Raw genomic sequence first — 17,246 nt, 5'->3', positions numbered from 1 at the left:
CCTAGATAGTATGATATCACTACAAATCTAGTGAATGTTTTACATGAGCAATTACGTAATGCAGTTTTTACACAAGCAAGTACACAGTGCTAATTTATATTATGTGAGATAAATATTCAAGAACTATTTTTTTCCTTTTATAATATCATTAAAGATAAAATTCATGAGCGATCTATGGAGTAGTGGGATGAGAAGCACCATCACCAAAATTGAGGTACTGAATGGGAACTTCTCATCTCATCACAGCATCACACATTACAATGAAGTGTTTAATTAATGCATTTTTTGTCATGGCTGCCAACTTTTGTTCCTTCAATAAGTATGCCAATGTTAATTTCTATATAAATTAGCTATAAACATATATACAACTTTATTCCTCTTATCAATCTTCACCAAGGTGTCATACACAATCTTCTCAACCTATATATTTTTCCACTTCTTACACGCACTGAGAGTGGTAACCAAGTTACACAACTCAACTCTAGAAGCATAGATTCTAACACCATTATTGCCTCATCCAATTGGTTTATTTGTCCCAAGAGATCAATCATTCCATAGTAGTTCTCATGCCCAGAACAAATTCTATATTTCATCTCCATGCATAGAAACACTTCTTTCCTTGTTTCACAAACCCCATATGGCTACAAAAGTTGAAAATCAAGAGGAATATAAAGTTATCAAGATGATGGTTGGGATCTTGCATACTGTGAAAGTTGTAATATGAAGGCAACATCTCTTTGGTGATCATATCTAGCTACAAGTGTTGTCTAGGCCATAAGATTTTTCGATGGCATTGAGTCAAAAACTTGTTGAGCCGACACCATAGTTCCAACTTTGCAATAAAAGTCAACTAGATACATTATTATGACTTAGTTGCTCTCCAATCCATAGCAACAAATCTCTATATAACCTCTTCATCCCAATTACCAAGCCCCAAGACTGTTGCAAACTTTGAATCCCCATTTCCACTTTTGTTGCTTTGAGCTACTTGGCAATGCAAATTCATACCTTGCTCCAGTGCTATTAATTTTATGAAACTTCCATCCATTTCTTTTCTTTTTTCTTTAGCAATAAGACTTGAATGCACCTTGAGAGTTAGTCATATAGCTTCAAAAATTTGGCATTAGCCTTTGTATTGCATGGCTTGAAGTGGTTTTAATATTGTCTCATACTACTGTTCTTAAGTGGATTTCTTGTGTTCTTAATCTCACATTTTTAATTATGTGTTGAAATTTTTGACATTGTAATGGTTTATTGTGTAAAGTGTTTTTTATTACTCTCACCAAAGAAATGTGATGGTGAGCTTAACTTACAATATCCAAAATGTGTTAAAAAATCTAGCTCATGCATTGAAAAAGATCATGCCGACAAGCCTTAGGTCTAAACCTATATAAAAAAAACCAACGTGGAGTTAAATTTTACACAATGCAAGGAAAAACAATTAAAGAATGAGCATTGTTAGGAAAAAACACAAAATGCTAACCATTTATGTAAAATTGCATGTGGTATTAATTTAGACTTTACCATACATATGTGGTGGGCATCAATATATGCCATGTATAAGATAAAAATTGTGCTTAAAATATTATTTTGTGAGTCACACATATATGTCACAACAATTTAAGCATAATTATATTTTTTCATATATTATGCAGGCTTGCAAATTTAAAACTTTAAATGTTTTTTACCAGGCCAGCCACCTCCCCTACCTCCCCTAAAATTGTGATCACAAATAGTTTAGGCTGAATTATTGTAATTATAAACATGTTCATAATTTATAAACACACAGATACTGGAAATGTTTAGGGAAGTTTATAAATTATAAATACATTTATATTAAAATATCCCATAATTGTAAGTATATTTTAGGTAAACCAGCTGATCCAATAAGTTTTGATATGCGCTTAGAGCTCGATGTCAATGAACGAAGCTCAAAGTTTTCAGCCCAGCATGACTGGGACGAGGAACTGCCACATCGCCCTCCGCCAGAGGCTTGGTAAGGTGATCTAATTCTCAAGCTGCTATCTTCCTGCCGAGTTTATAATGATCTGGAGAAACCATCTTCAGAGTCTAGGAGGTGGTCTCTGCAGGAGATGTGAAGGATAAAAAAGCACTGGAACATGAGACCACAGCTTCACGTTGAAATGAAATCCCACGACTGTCCGGTGAGTTAGTCAGATTATACAGTGATACAGATGGCTCCTAGCACTGGAGCTGCCCGAATGGGAGATATGGTGGCAGCGTCGGACTTTCGAGTTCTTCCGTTTTATGATGGTGAGTGGGACAAGATCTACTAAGTTTGCAGGGGCTGTCCATTGTTGCTGACGTGATGCCCATACCAAGTTTACTCTTTTAAACATGGAAAACATTCTAGCGCCAGCCATAGTTTATTGGATTTGGAAGCCATGATCAAGCGAAAGAAACTCGCCCTTCCATTCTTTCTTTCTTTTTTTCTCAATCAAGAAGTTTTCTTCAGGTGGGATGTTCAGGGGAGTGACGAAGCTGTTGGTGGACAAAGATGGAATGGGCGACTATTTGTAGTAAAGCGTTTGAGGGCGCTTGCAAGGCCACTCAAGGCGATGGTGGCAATCCATATCAACTGCCAATGTCTCCACTTTTAGAAAAGTTTTCAAGCCAAGCTTAACTTGTCTCTTATTGCCAAGATTTAATACATTTACTTGAAGGATTTCTGAATGATACGAATTCGCCAAAAGAACCTATGGAGCAATAAGAACAACTGGTCAACACCTCTCATGTCATGCAAAAAGAATGTGAAGAAATAAAGCTTGTGAATGTACTGCAAACTCTTTATAGTTCATTATAAATATGACTCCAATGTCTACTATAAAAAATAAATAATGGCAGCATATCTTATTCTTCTTCTTGTTGCAACTTCTCTACTTGTTTCTCCCACTACTCACCTCGAATTTCCTAAGTTGCCTGCTCTTGGGCAGCAGTTGGCTAGCTTCAACAGCACTGGAGAGGCAACATCAGCTCATCAACCTCACAGGGACTCAAATGTAAGTCTTGACGCCATTCCCAAGACGCCATCAGCTCACGGGGAAGCTCTGTATGCAAGTTGCCATCCCGAAAATGTCCTCAACACACCTCCCTGCTTGCAAAGTCAGACTCACTATCGAAGTAGCTTCCATAACTGCAGAGGAGCTGGTTTCGCCTATCGTGGTCAATGTTTCAGTGTGCGCTCCATAAAAAATAGCCCATCGGTGGAGAACGGCTGCTGTTATGTGTAATACTACTAGAGCTGCTGTATAAACACCGAAAATCCCACAAATAAATCTGTCAAACTATATAATAAACAATCACATTCCATTTTCTGTATGAGTAAGCTCAAGACGCTTACAATCGCCTAGAGCTGTGGGCCCATCCCGTCCAAGATCTTCTCGTTACCATCGCTTGAGCGGCTGCTGCCCAGCTGTCCATAATCCAGCTCCGTTTTCCCCAATTGCTGTAGCTAAAAGGAGTGTTTGGCTCCAAATTCCTCTGGAATCAAGCTTGAGGTAAATTAATAGATTCTAGGCATATCCTATTATATTCCTAGGATATGCGAGAGTATTCTTTTATTAAAACTGAAATAAAACGTAGATTGTTAAAAAATTAAAAATGGTTTAAGCACATTTTTTACTTTTGCAACTAAATCCATTTTTAGATGCACAATTATCCTTGCTGATCATTACAAGCATGTGGGAAAAAGTTTTGAATCTACAAGATAAGTTGGTTGTTTGTGAATTGCAATTTAGAACCATAGTTGCCAAAGATTGTGCACTGTTACATTAAAATAAGTGATCAAAAGTGATCAATTTTTAAAATTTTAATAAAAGAAACTATTTTTTGGCAAAAATTTAAAATTTAATAATTAGTTTTATTCTGAAAATAGTAAATTTATTAATTTTTATAAATATTTTATATGAAAAGTAGTTTTAATTATTTTTCAATTATTTATTTAAATTTTGCAAATGCCTCAAATTCATCCTTGAGTTTTTACGTGAGGTGGTCACTATGCAAAGAAATATTCTTAGAATATTCTTAAGATTGTATAACATCAACACTGCTCGTATCATGAAGGAAGAATGCACAGAAATACTGCAAACTCTTCATGTTGATTGTGTTATAGTTACTGTCATGCCCAACTGAAAAGCATAGGACTATGAATATACTTGTGTGTAGTATGAAAAATAGACTATAGCACCATTCTTGTAAGTTCTCTTGTTTCCAGCACTACTCAGCAACTCGCGTTTGGCAAGCTGCCTATCTAATGGCTAGCCTAGCTCGGCAACCTGAAGGGGAGCCATCACAACACCCTTAAAGCACCACCAGCTCGCGGTACCATCCAGAGAATGTACTCAACACACCTCCTTGCTCCCAAATCAGACCCATTTTCGAATTAGCTTGCACAATATCCGTGGAGGATCAAGAACAGTGTTACCGCCTGTAACTTCAACTTATCAACCAAGAATGCCACAAATAGATCTGTCATACTTTAAAATAAACAATCCCATTCCATTTTTCCTCTCTGCGGTCAAAATGGATCAGAGTTGCTGTTGTGGTGCTTTTGAGCGCTTGCAAGAAGAGGATTTGGTGCTCTACATCCTGAGCTTCTTGCACAACTTGCGAGATCTCTTCAGGCTGCGAGCCGTCTGCAAGTCATGGTACCGCGCGGTGCTCTCGCGGCGCTTCATCACAGTGTATGCGTCCAGCCCGTCGCTACGGCAACTATGGTGTGCACTCCGGGTCAGAACAGAGGTGCCAGATGACATGTACGTATATGCGTATAACTTTCCTTTCAAGTTTTCTTCCTCTCCCTTGCCAGTGGCGATTTCGATAACTACTACGATTACCGGATGACGCTGCAGAACCATGTCGAGCTGTGGCGTCCAAAAGACGGCGGCCCAGAAAGCTGTTGTTTGACCCTGGGACCGCAGGGCTCACACTTCGTGGGCCTTTGTTCTTCAAATGGGCTGGTCTGTGGCAGGCTTATGGAGCACGAATCCTCGTTGGCGCTGGCCGTGGGGAACCCTATCACCAATTCCTGGAGAACGCTCCCTCCTCCACCCATCGAGGAATGCGACGTATTGCCCCCTCCTTCCTTGACGATCTCCATGCTACACGATCAAGATCAGGGGTCGTATCAGATTGTGGTGCTCTACACCAAGGATAGTGATGCTGGCCCAGCTGACGAGATCGGTATGAAATTCTTCTCGGACGAGAAAATGTACCTCGTCTATCCTGTGCAGTACGACTCCAAGGCAGGGATATGGGAGAGTGGGCTGCCTTTCTCCTTCGACACATCGCAGGGATCACCGCTTCGAGGCAATGCGATCTATACTTACCATGTGGCTCATCTCATTCTCGCGTATGATCCTAGCAGCAGGCTCTGGTCACACTACGACAGGGCGGCCATCGCGAACGTTAATCCGGAGATCGATCGAGGAGGTGATTGGGAAGGTTGGACGCCCCTAAGCCGACTCGTATTCACGTACAAGGGGAAGTATTATCTAGCCTCGCAGCTGGTGTTTTGGCAAGACGTTACAACTTACCGATCGCTGGGATTTTCCATATGGGAGTTAAACTACGAGCTAGCGGGATGGGTGCTTGTGTCGCGGGTGCTGTGGAGGGATTTGGCATGCTCGCCAATGCATGAGGAAGAGGACCACGATTGGAAGCTTGAGGTAGTTGGGGATATGGTGGTGTTCTCGTGCTTCTACAAGAAGGCCACCTTTGGAACACTGTACCCTTTTGCGTATGACATGATTGATTCTTCGTGGATTGCTCCATGCCACGAGCAAAACCAAGGAAGCTTTGATGATTTAGAGTGTAGCTACTCATTTTTCCCTAGCCTTAGTGCCCGGCCTTAGATTTTGGATAAGATGTTTTGAAACAAATAATAATTAATCAAGTTTGGTTTATTTTTGTAGAAATTAATAATATGATTAGAAAAAAACACTGGTTTAAGTATAATATTAAGAAAACTAGCTTAAACAAGGATAAAATGGAGTTGTTGACAGTGGGATTCGAACCCACGCCCTTGCGGACCAGAACCTTAATCTGGCGCCTTAGACCAACTCGGCCATGTCAACGCCTTGTGTCAAACATGCGAGCTAATCCTTTCTGTATGAAATCTATGATAAAATTTTAAGGGCTTGTAGGGTGCGAATTGCGTGATCAATTTGCAAGATGAGCGCCAAGATCGCGCCTTCGATGCTCTCCTCCGACTTCGCCAATCTCGCAGCTGAGGCGCAGCGCATGCTGGATTGCGGCGCGGATTGGCTACACATGGACATTATGGTATGTGATCCCAGCATTTGAGATCGAGTGAGAGAATTGCGTTGTTTTGCAGGATGGGTAAGAAATGTGGCCTAGGAGAGCTCTGATCTTGTGTGATCCCACAGGCATTTTGTTCCAAATTTGACGATTGGAGCTCCGGTGATCCAATCGCTGAGAAGGCACACGAGGTAGAGGCCGAGTGAGACTCTGGATTTTTTAATTTTTTTTTGTACAGTGCGTACTTGGATTGCCATCTCATGGTCACGAATCCACTCGACTATGTGGAGCCTCTGGCCAAGGCCGGAGCGTCAGGCTTTACTTTCCACATTGAAGCTTCTCGAGGTTTCATCTCTTGCTGCTATCTTTTTGTGACTTAAGCTTGAGTTTTCTTCTTAGACAACTGGGACCGAGTGTCTAAGAAGGTCAAGGAAAGCGGCATGAGAGTTGGAGTTTGCCTCAAGCCGGGAACTCCCGTGGAGGAAGTTTTTCCTCTGGTAAGTTTTTTAGCTACTTGAAAAGTTTGTGTAACAATTCTTCCAGGTGGATAGCGGGGATGTTGATCTGGTGCTGATCATGACGGTGGAGCCGGGCTTTGGAGGTCAAAAGTTCATCCCGGAGACAATGAGCAAGGTGACAATCAATCTTCCGTGCTGAAACCCGTTTGTAAATCTCTTCTTTCTACACAGGTGAAAGCTCTCCGATCTCGATATCCTTCACTAGACATCGAGGTACAAGAAACCAGTTTTTCTTTTTCCCTACTTGAAATCTTCCGCGCACAGGTTGATGGTGGTCTCGGCCCTTCGACGATCCAGCAAGCTGCCGATGCCGGAGCCAACTGTATTGTCGCTGGGAGCTCAGTTTTTGGAGCTCCCGATCCAGCTGCTGTCATCAGCTTGATGCGAAACAGCGTCCAAACTGCACAAGCAGCTCACTAAGATACGCTCGTTTTTCTTTCCTCTATACAATAACGAGGCACGGATTCTTATTCATACAGGATCAACTTTGTATTTTTCTAGCGAGATACACGAACGCCGCGACGTTTCTCGGATCCAGCGCCACAATCCGGGCCAGAATCCTGGTCCCTCTAGCAGCGTCGCCATAGCCTCGACAAGCTCCAAGCAAGCTCATCCACTCTAGAACATCGGGCTCGAACGGCATGTTGTTCACAAGATCTTCGGCCTCGTCCAGGTAACCGGCTCTTCCCAGGACATCAACCATACAGCCATAGTGCTCTTTGCTAGCTCCAATCCCAGAGTCCAGCGACATTGACACGAACAAAGACCTTGCGAGCTCCGAGTCTCCCGTGTGATTGCAAGCGACTAGAACGGACAAGAGCGAGATTCCATCCGGCAAACCCTCGCTTGCCATCCTCATCGAGTAGAAGAGAAAGAGCGCAGTACTGGAATGCCCGTTCATGGCATACGCTGCCACAATGGTGTTCCAAGTTACAACAGTATGCGAAGGGAGAGTATGAAACAAAGACAACGCGTAGTTCAATTGGGAGTTTGAAACGTAAGCGTTCAAGAGTGCGGTCCATGAGACAACGTTGCGCTCCGGCATTTTCTCAAAGATCTCTCTCGCCAAATACAAATTCTTGCACTGGGCAGAAAGATTGATGGAGACTGTGGAAGAAACAAGATCTTGCACAGGCATTTGTGCAAAGATTTGACTAGCCTCTTCAATGTAGCCGTTTCTTGAGTACGCTTCGAGCATAATCGTTGAAGATGCTAGGTTTCGGACTGGAATCTGCTCAAACAAAAGCCTTGCCAGTTCCAGATGCCCTTCCTGGGTATATACCACAAGCATTAAGTTCCAGGTGACTACGCTCCAGCGCGGCATCCGAGTGTACACGTCCCTAGCACCATTGAGACTGTCACCTTTGTTAACGTAAGCTGATAGCATCGAGTTCCATGACACAATGTCATGCTGAGTCATCTGTTCAAATATGTGTTTTGCAAAATCGGTATGCCCGGCCTGGGCATAAGCTTCGATCATGGCAGTGCAAAGTACCATGTCGAGCTCGGGTGTGGAATCAAACAAGACTTTCGCATCGTCAACTTTGTCATTGGCTCCAAACGCGTTCAGCATCGCCGTGAAGGTGGCGAGATTCCACTCGGGCATCTGATTAAACACAGCCTTTGCTTGGTTTACATCACCAACTTGAGCATAGCAATTCAACATAGCAATCCACGAAGCGAAATCTCTTTGCGGCAAACTCGAGAACAAGTTTCTGGCTTCTTCTACCTGGAAACTCTGTGCAAAAATTGCGAGCATCGTGGAACAAGTAGCTAGAGTCCAGTGCTCCATGTAGTGAAAGATCCCTTCAGCGTTATAATATTGCCCGTGTTGGGCATATGCTGCAAGCATTGTAGTCGAGGAAACAACATCCCACTCAGGCATATTGTCAAAACAAAATCTCGCCTTCGCAAGATCATTGTTGTGTGAGAACATATCCAGCATTACACTCCACGAAACAAGATTTTTCTCCGGCATCTCGCTGAAGAGCTTCTCACTATTGTCAATATGCCCATTCTGGGCATACGCTCTGAGCATCGCGGTGGAAGAAACCACGTCCCACTCCGGCATTCGATCGTAGACGCGCTTGGCCTCGATCAAATCCCCGATCCGCGCGTACCCCGTAAGCATCGCGGTCCAGGCCACTTGATTCCTATCTGGCATCCGGTCGAAGATCTCTTTCGCATCGTCCAGGTGCCCGTTTTGCGAGTACGCGCAAAGCATGAACACCCAGGAGCTCGGATCCTTGTTCCGGCTCCTCTCGAACGCGATCCTGGCGCGATCCACGCTCCCGCAGCGGCCATACATCTGGACGATCTTGTTGGAGAGGAAGGCATCGTCCTGGATCGCGGGATAAACCTCGCGGACGCGCCGATGGGCGGTCTCCGCGAGCGATAGGCTCTTGCACGACTCGAGCAGCCGGATGCAATCGCTTCGATCCATGATCGCGCTCGCTCACGATCGCGGATCATCCTTTGTCCTTCTCTAGAATGTTGGAGAAGAGAATGTAAGCCGCCGAGTTCTCGGGATTCAAGCGCACGGCCATCTCCGCCGCCACGAATGCTCGCTCGAGATCGCCCAATCCCTTGCAAGCACCCAGGAGGCTCATCCACGAGATCCCATCCGCCTGGAAAGGCATGGCGCAGATCAGCTCCATGCACTGCTCCAGCTCGCCAACCCGCGCGAGGAGATCGATCATGCAAGCGTAGTGATCCGCCCCTGGAGCGCTGGAGAACTCGCGGCTCATCGAGTGGAAGAACTCCCTGGCGTGGAGGAGAAGCCCCGCCTGGCTACACACGGTGAGCACGCTCACGGACGTGATCTCGTCCACCGCCACGCCGTCGAGAAGCATCAACTCCAGGAGCTCCGCGACGTCACCGAGATTGCAGTGGTTCTGGGTGTGCGCGGCGATGATCGCGTTCCAGGTGATATCGCTCCTCTGGATCATCCCCACGAACACCTCTCGCGCCTCGTCGAGCTTGCCACACTTGCCATACATGCTCACCAGAGCGTTGCCGATTCCGAGAGCCTCGGAGGAGCTGAGATCGCCGCTGGCGAGCGTGATCTCCTGGTGGACGAGCCGGCCTTCCTTAAGCGCCGTCAGGCTCGTGCAAGCGTCCGCCACGCTGATGAAAGTCGTCGCGCTGGGATGGATCCCTTCCACGTCCATCAAGCCCAGCAGTGTCAAGCTCCGTGATCCCTGGTTGTTCTGGCCGCAAGCCGCGATCATGGCGTTCCAGGCGACCGTGTTCCTCGCTGGAAGCCTGTGGAACACATCCCAGGCGCGATCCAAATCGCTATTCACGGCAAATGCTGTGAGCATCGCGGTCCAGGCGATTAGATCCTTTTGTGGCATATCTTTAAACCAAATTTTCGCATTTTCTACTTCGTTTCGCTCGGCAAAAGCGCTCACAAGAAGCGTCCACGCGACTAGATCCCTCGCTGGAGACTTGTAGAAGATTCTCACGGCATTCTCAAGATGACCATTCTGGGTGAATCCACGCAGCATGGCGCTCCATGAAACCAGATTCCTCTGAGGCATCGCGTCGAAGATCTCTTTGGCCGATTGATCCTGACCACCCTCTGCGTAGCAGCTAAGCATTGTTGTCCACGAAACGATGTTGTGCCGGGCCATCTTCTCGAAGAGCTCTCGCGCGTCCTCGCAGTGGCAGCGGCTGTCCGCCATAGCCTGGAGCATGAGGTTCCAAGTGAGGCTCACTCGAGCAGGGGTGGCGATAAAGATCTCCCAAGCCTCGCCTACCAGCCGGGCTCGCCCGTATCCCATGAGCAGCGCATTCCCGGCCACAACGTCCTGCTCAGGCATCCGATCAAACAGCGCGCGCGCGCGATCCAGGCGCTCGATCTGTGCGTAGGCGGCGACGAGCGACGTCCAGGAGATCACGTCCCTCTTCTCCATCTCCTCAAACGCAGCCTGGGCCTCTTGCGGCTGGCCATTGTGCGCGAGCCCAGTGATGATCGCGTTCCAGGAGATCGTGTTCCTCTCGGGCATCTCGCGGAAGATTATCCTCGCGGTGGAGAGGTGCCCATCGTGTACGCTGGCGCACAGCATCGCGTTCCAGGTGAAGATGCTCCGAGCGGGGATCTTGGCGAGGACGAGGTGGGCGTCGGCGTGCTCGCCGATCTGGGTGAGCCCAGTGACGACGATGTTCCAAGAGACAACGTCCCGGGAGGGCATCACCGAGAAGAGGCGCCAGGCATCTTCGACGAAACCCTCGCGGAGATTGGCCTGGATCATGGTGTTCCAAGTCACGGTGTTCTTCTCGGGCATGGCGAGGAAGAGCTCTCTCGCTTCGCCAAGATGCCCGTTGTGGGCATAGGCTGAGAGCATGGTAGTCCATGTCACAACTCCTGGGCAGGACATGGAATCGAACATCTCCTTTGCGAGATGCAAGTGTCCGATCTGGCAGTACGCAGAAACCATCGTGTTGTATGAAACTTCATCCCACTGCGGCATCTGATCGAACGATTTCATGGCATCGTCCAGATGCCCACTCTGCACAAATGCCAGCAGCAGCGAGTTCCACGAGAACTCGTTGCGCTGCCCGATTTGGGCGAATGCCGCGCACGCCTCCGCCAGGTTCCTAGAGTTGCCATACATCTGGACGATGAGATTGCCCAGGAAGGTGGATCGATCGACCCCATAGCGAGCAAGGACTGCGTGAAGGCGCTGTCCTTCCGATGCCGCCGCCTTGGCGTTGCGACAGATCTGGAGGAGCGATGCGCAATGCGACGTGAGATCAAAGACTGTTCGCTGCCTGTTCTCCAATCCATCGATCGCTGCTCGGAGCTTGAGCAAACACATTCCATCTTTTACTTAAGTATCTAGAAATTATGTAAGCTGAGGGTAATGATTTCTTTAGATGGGCATCCAAACGTCTTTGCGGTTGCCGCCCTAGCTCAGTCGGTAGAGCGCAAGGCTCTTAACCTTGTGGTCGTGGGTTCGAGCCCCACGGGCGGCGGTGCCGAAATTTTTCTTAGTTTTTGTTATTGAATTTTGGCGGGCTTTTTCTTAGCCCTAGCTATGTCCACGATCGCGGACAGAGCTTTGCTGTGGTTGCTGCGCGATGGATCTCTCGGTGACGCCATTGCAAAGGTAAAGAAAGGCGATGACTGCATTGTGGTGCCGATCGATGCTTCCGAGGCGTTGAATTGGGATTTGGAGCTCGGCATGGCAATCTTGATTCAGCCCCAACAGCTGTCGATAGCGCTGCTTGAGCGGCTGAAGGAGCTCCGGGGGGTGGATTCCGATCGGGAAGAGCGTGATTTCAAGCTGTCCGGTTCTCGGCTGTGGATCAGGGTTTCTTCCGCTCCGGTTCAAGTATCGCCAATGGAGCGCCTCAGGAGCAAGGATTGTAGCATGGATGACAATGGCAAGCTCGTTCACGTCTTTGGAGTCGCCTATGCTGTCCATACGGTCGGTAAGATATCCTTCTCAGCGTGTTTCTCTCTTCGCTTTTCATAGCGTTTTCCTTGACGTAACTTTTCTGGATACTCTCCATTCATGAGGAGATTTAAATGCAGGGGCTGCGCTTCCGTCCACGATGATTATCACAAGCTCAAGGAAGAAATCCATCTCCCACGTTGTTGTTTTGCCGGATTCTATGAGGATGAGTCGGCTGCTATATACATTCGTCACCAGGTTTGTATCCAAATTCTTTCTTTCATAAAGTTTATGTGTTGCGAACCTCTTGGAACGTTTTTTCTAGGAGGTGCTTCTGGGTCCTTCGCCCAGCCTTTCCACAGGCAACGTGATAAACCAGCCGCTTGCTCGAATTCATCTATTTGACGATTTGACTCAAAGGATCGATGTCGGAGACACGGCGTCTGTCCTGGGACATGTCTACACAACGAGCTTTCTTCCGACTTCATTGCCCAAGAGCAGCAACTTGTTTGGAGAAATTCAGATCGAGGCCAACAACATCTTGACGCTCGTTCCCAGAGACCTGAGTCCTTGGTCAGAGAAAGAAAGCACAGCTTCTCTGGAGCTCTTGACAGAACAGTTCTATGGAGACCAGGAGTGTGGATACCTCAGGTTTTCAACCAAGTACCAGAGGGTGGCAGTGATTCTCAGCCTGGTTTCTACGCTACAAGAGACGAAGTCAAACAGGAAGCGAATTCATCTACTCTTCACGGCCATGAGTTCGCTGTCAACGATCACGGCCTTGCTGAAAGCAGCGGCAGCATCCTCAACACGGTCAGTGTATCACTCCGGTGACAAGAAGCAGCTGCTAGCAACAGTCGGTCGATCTGCTGACCACGGGAGCTTGCACGCAGGGAGCTTAGCTTTGAGCAGTGGTGGTGTCTGCATCGTCGACGTTTGCAAGGACTTCCTTACGAAAGAGGCGTTAAAGCTACTGTGCGACGCCATGGACAAAGAGGTGCTCACCATGAAGAACTGTCCAGAGCTCGTTGTGCCTTGCACGTCAACTGTCTGGGGCGTTCACGCGACTTGGAATCCCCGTCGGGAGAGAGGAGTCTTCAAACAGGGAAGCAAAGAGCTTCTTCATCGCCAACTCCTCAACAAATTCGACATCGTTGTTCCACTGTTCGAGGAGCAAAGTCTCGGCGAAGATTCTATCCGGAAGTTTATCCTGGACTTCAGCGAAGGTGCCGCAATCCGAGGCTCCGCCAGGCATCGCATCCGCCTCTCATCGAGCATCGAGAGCGTGACAATGACTGATGAAGCACAGCAACTGATAAGCGGATACTACCTCTTGCTGAGAAGAGCTTCGGAGAGCGACGAAGTCTCTTTGGCGACGCTGGAGAGTCTCATGAAAACAGCCTCGGCCTGCGCACGGCTATGCCTGCGTAACCAGGCACTCGAGGTACGTAAGAGCTACTCCAAACTTTTCCATTCTTCCTTGACATGAAACTTACAAGTGTGATTTCTCATAGGTGCCAGACGCAACGCTTGCAATCTTCCTGTGCGAGAAAACACAGCAAGCCAAGGTTGGTATATCGAATTTTACGATTATACTCGGTTAGACCAAACTTTTTGATATTCCCAGTACGAGTCGTCACCTCTGGAGCATCTAACGAAACGATTTACTGCGCTAAACGCCATGGAGGGCAAATCACTTGACGCGTTCCTGGAAGACTTCCACGCGGACTTGAAACACTTCATACATTGCCAACCACGCCTGGAAGAGTGAGGCATATCGAAAAAGAAACACAATTTTACGTGGCCAAGCCTCCGCAGTCCAAACCGAATATGCCTCTTCTTGTGCATTGCACCTAGTCAGGTTTAATAAATAAAGGGATATCCTTGTAATATCCGCCAGTGGTGCTCCATTTGGAATATACATGTACGACGGAGCGCGACCGGGCTTTGGCTTCTTAGATTTTCGCGTGTCGCCGCGTTCATGCGAATCGACGCTTCAAGACCGGGTGCATCGTTTTGGATGTATCTAGTCCTCCTTCAGTCTAAATGCAACTCCTCTTCGGGTGTACGGAGCTCCCAATGATATTGGCCACATTATTACATATAAATGGAGGCAAAACCGGTAGAGGAGGGGAGAAGCAAAGCTTTCTCTCTCCTCTCACACACAACACACACATCCATCGATCCTCGACCTTATATTCGAGTGGGAGATTAGGGTTTAAGGGCGAGGTAAGCGGCGGCAAATCGAGAAATGCGAGCGGCAAATCGAGTGTGATGATGCATTGGAGGATTTAGTCGCATCGTGGTCGTATTCTCGCCTGGCTTGAGCTGTTGAGAGGGAGGCAAGATCAAAGGATGTGGATTGATCGCTACAACTTGGATTCGGCGTCTTTCCAGGAGAGCTTTCATGTTCTACACAAAATTCCCGTGGGAGACACTCCTTATGTCAAAGCCAAACACGTCCAAGTAAGTGTTGTGGCTTTCTTTCTTTCTCTTCTCTTCTCTCTCTTCTCTTCTCTCTCTCTCTCTCTCTCTCTCCCAAAAGCTTGAGCTTCCTCTTGCTTTGATCGCAGCTTGTCGACAAGGATCCAGATCGAGCTATAGCTTTGTTCTGGGCGGCTATCAATGCGGGAGATCGTGTGGACAGCGCCCTCAAGGACATGGCCATTGTAATGAAACAGCAGAACAGGCCCGAGGAGGCGATTGAGGCGATCAAGTCTCTGCGTGATCGTTGCACGGATCAGGCACAAGAAGCCTTGGATAATGTGCTCTTGGATCTCTACAAGGTAGGAAAGACTGCAAAGCCAGGCTTCTCGACGAGTTTAGAGATATTTAATTATTTGCTTTGACTAAAGTGTCGGTGTTGCCTTGACGCAGAGGTGTGGACGGCTCGACGACCAAATAGCACTGTTAAAACGGAAGCTCCACCTTATCCATGAAGGTCTCGCTTTTAACGGGAAGCGAACCAAAACAGCTCGATCACAGGGACGCAAGTTTCAAGTATCGATCGAGCAAGAGGCGTCTCGCTTGCTGGTGAGAAGATCGCTTTTCTATTGTAAGATCGAAGGTCTGAGAGCTTATTGAGATCTCAATTGCAGGGAAACTTGGGATGGGCTTATATGCAGCAATCGAACTATATTGCTGCCGAGGCTGTCTACAGGTATTTCGATTCTTTCCCATTGCCTCGATGCTCACTATGGAACACAACCACTTGTCCAGGAAAGCTCTCTCGATAGAGCCAGACAGCAACAAAGTCTGCAACCTCGGGATTTGCTTCCAGAAGCAAGGGAAGCTTCACGACGCAAGGGTTACACTCGAGAGCGTGGCTCCCCCGGCCTGGAATGCATCTCCCTCGCAACGCAAGACGTACGAGCGAGCCCAGGAGGTGCTGGTCGAGCTGAGAGAGATGAAGTCCGTACAAAGGAAGAGTGCCAAGGCCACAACTTCCTCCGTGGAACTCAATGTAGACGAGAGCTCGTGGAACCCCTTATCGTCTCCGGCTAGAACTTCGCTGAAACACCACCTCCCGGAAATCCTGGCTGCAACCTCTGGGTTTAGCGACGATGGAGACGATAACGAAACCTCCGAAGCTAAGATCTCGAGAAAGAGGAGTTATGAGACCGAGAACGAGCAACATGAAACAATTTGGAACCCGCCCTCGAGCAGCGAGCAAGAGTCGCGGCTGCCGCTCACTTCCGATTGGACAAACAAAGCTTACGCCCGGCAGTCACCCGCGAGCAGCTTGGAAAAGCCAAAGAAAGCTTTGGATCAATCGGTCACCTGGAAAGATGTTCTTCTTCAGGACGACAGCGCGGCCGCGGCGAGGCGGTCCCTGGCTAGCAGCTTTGACAGCGCAGACGATGCTCTCCTGCGAGATCTGGAGGAGACCACCGCAAGAGATCGCGAGCTGCAAAGCCTCGAAGAGTGTGATCAAGGCTGGACGGGGCGGCGATTGAAAGTTTTCGAGGAGATGACTCTTCCTGGATTGCTGCTCTAGGTAGATGATATTTACCAGGTGCTTGTGTATGTTTGTACATTATATAATATTTTGCTTCTTTCTACTCCACCTGAATGGATATCCATGGCATCTGGATGGATCTTCGTTTGGGTGGAAACATGACATGGACTCGTGCAAAGTATAAATCTCACTCCAAAGAATACAGTAAGAACAAAGGAAAAGTTCGTGAAAAGTTACTCCTTACAGGAAGAAACACTTGTTCCAATCTTTCTTGAGAATATAGATAAGAAAGAGGAATGTTTCTATTCAAGAACAAATCCAAGAGGCATCATTAAACAGAATTTCTATGAGAGGGCCAATTTAAATATCTTGAGGTCCGTTGGTGGCATATGCTTTCGAATCTTCTAGACCTCTTTAGAATCTCCTGGAATCTACCAGAATTGCCAGCGCTGGATGGTATAAAATGAGGCAGGGCTCTTTCAGGAACTCATCTCTAGCGATTCCCATCCAATCTTTCCTAGGTTTTAAGCAGAGTGAGTGAGGCAATGGCTCTCTTCTTCTATGGCAACGACAATGGCGTCTTCGATCCCTTCCCGGAGCTCTCGTCCATCTTGTCCGGCGGGGGCAACGAGCCCTCCAAGCAGGTCGCCAGGGACGCGAGCGCCGCCGCCAACACCCGCGTGGATTGGCTCGAGACGCCCGACGCCCACGTCTTCAAGGCCGATCTCCCAGGGCTGAGCAAGGAGGAGGTGAAGATCACGGTGGAGCACGGGCGCACCCTCCAGATCAGTGGCGAGAGGAAGATGCACGAGGCCCAGAAGACCGACAAGTGGCACCGCGTGGAGCGCAGCTATGGCAGCTTCATGAGGAAATTCCGGCTGCCGGAGAATGCCAATGTGGACGGGATCAAGGCCCAAGTGGAGAATGGGGTTCTCACTGTCACGGTTCCAAAGGTCGCCAAGCCACAGCCAAGAACGATCCAAGTGGAGTAGAGAAGGAGGAATCCCCCTGTAGAAAGAAATGTTTGAATGGAACGAGAATTTAGGGTTCTTGATGGCTATGGTGGTAGTTTCATTCCTTCCTTGATCT

At 47.8% G+C, this 17,246-nt stretch overlaps 6 protein-coding genes and 2 non-coding genes across 8 annotated transcripts; 5 read left to right on the top strand and 3 right to left on the bottom strand.

Moving 5' to 3' along the window:
* Nucleotides 1–6,014: 6,014 nt before the first annotated feature.
* TRNAL-AAG lies at nt 6,015–6,095 on the bottom strand. Its single transcript has one exon. It is a non-coding gene; the product is annotated as a tRNA-Leu (tRNA).
* Nucleotides 6,096–6,172: 77 nt separating this feature from the next.
* LOC9640297 (ribulose-phosphate 3-epimerase, cytoplasmic isoform) lies at nt 6,173–7,271 on the top strand. Its single transcript, XM_002971725.2, has 8 exons — nt 6,173–6,303; nt 6,356–6,360; nt 6,408–6,470; nt 6,518–6,624; nt 6,679–6,776; nt 6,823–6,912; nt 6,969–7,010; nt 7,062–7,271. The coding sequence occupies exons 1-8, from the start codon at nt 6,193–6,195 to the stop codon at nt 7,215–7,217; spliced, it is 672 nt and encodes a 223-aa protein (XP_002971771.1). The 5' UTR covers nt 6,173–6,192; the 3' UTR covers nt 7,218–7,271.
* A 7-nt stretch (nt 7,272–7,278) lies between these two features.
* Nucleotides 7,279–9,240, bottom strand: LOC112346759 (pentatricopeptide repeat-containing protein At4g02750-like). Its single transcript, XM_024676351.1, has one exon. The coding sequence runs from the start codon at nt 9,238–9,240 to the stop codon at nt 7,279–7,281; it is 1,962 nt and encodes a 653-aa protein (XP_024532119.1).
* Nucleotides 9,241–9,265: 25 nt separating this feature from the next.
* Nucleotides 9,266–11,620, bottom strand: LOC112346758 (pentatricopeptide repeat-containing protein At4g02750-like). The gene has a single exon (XM_024676349.1). It carries the CDS (start codon nt 11,618–11,620, stop codon nt 9,266–9,268), a length of 2,355 nt encoding a protein of 784 aa, XP_024532117.1.
* Nucleotides 11,621–11,704: 84 nt separating this feature from the next.
* On the top strand, nt 11,705–11,777 carry TRNAK-CUU. Its single transcript has one exon. It is a non-coding gene; the product is annotated as a tRNA-Lys (tRNA).
* A 62-nt stretch (nt 11,778–11,839) lies between these two features.
* Nucleotides 11,840–14,004, top strand: LOC9640296. The gene is made up of 5 exons (XM_024676348.1): nt 11,840–12,255; nt 12,340–12,457; nt 12,525–13,643; nt 13,714–13,767; nt 13,827–14,004. The coding sequence occupies exons 1-5, from the start codon at nt 11,840–11,842 to the stop codon at nt 13,968–13,970; spliced, it is 1,851 nt and encodes a 616-aa protein (XP_024532116.1). The 3' UTR covers nt 13,971–14,004.
* A 333-nt stretch (nt 14,005–14,337) lies between these two features.
* On the top strand, nt 14,338–16,316 carry LOC9640295 (protein SULFUR DEFICIENCY-INDUCED 2). The gene is made up of 5 exons (XM_002971723.2): nt 14,338–14,665; nt 14,773–14,985; nt 15,077–15,232; nt 15,298–15,359; nt 15,419–16,316. Exons 1-5 carry the CDS (start codon nt 14,555–14,557, stop codon nt 16,194–16,196), a joined length of 1,320 nt encoding a protein of 439 aa, XP_002971769.1. The 5' UTR covers nt 14,338–14,554; the 3' UTR covers nt 16,197–16,316.
* A 296-nt stretch (nt 16,317–16,612) lies between these two features.
* LOC112346801 (17.6 kDa class I heat shock protein-like) lies at nt 16,613–17,209 on the top strand. Its single transcript, XM_024676477.1, has one exon. The coding sequence runs from the start codon at nt 16,703–16,705 to the stop codon at nt 17,147–17,149; it is 447 nt and encodes a 148-aa protein (XP_024532245.1). The 5' UTR covers nt 16,613–16,702; the 3' UTR covers nt 17,150–17,209.
* Nucleotides 17,210–17,246: the final 37 nt, after the last annotated feature.

Source organism: Selaginella moellendorffii, unplaced genomic scaffold (assembly GCF_000143415.4).
Source record: "Selaginella moellendorffii unplaced genomic scaffold, v1.0 SELMOscaffold_17, whole genome shotgun sequence".
Classification (NCBI taxonomy): domain Eukaryota; kingdom Viridiplantae; phylum Streptophyta; class Lycopodiopsida; order Selaginellales; family Selaginellaceae; genus Selaginella; species Selaginella moellendorffii.
The sequence above is the reverse complement of the archived record's forward strand: the minus strand, read 5'-3'. Positions and strand labels throughout refer to the sequence as shown.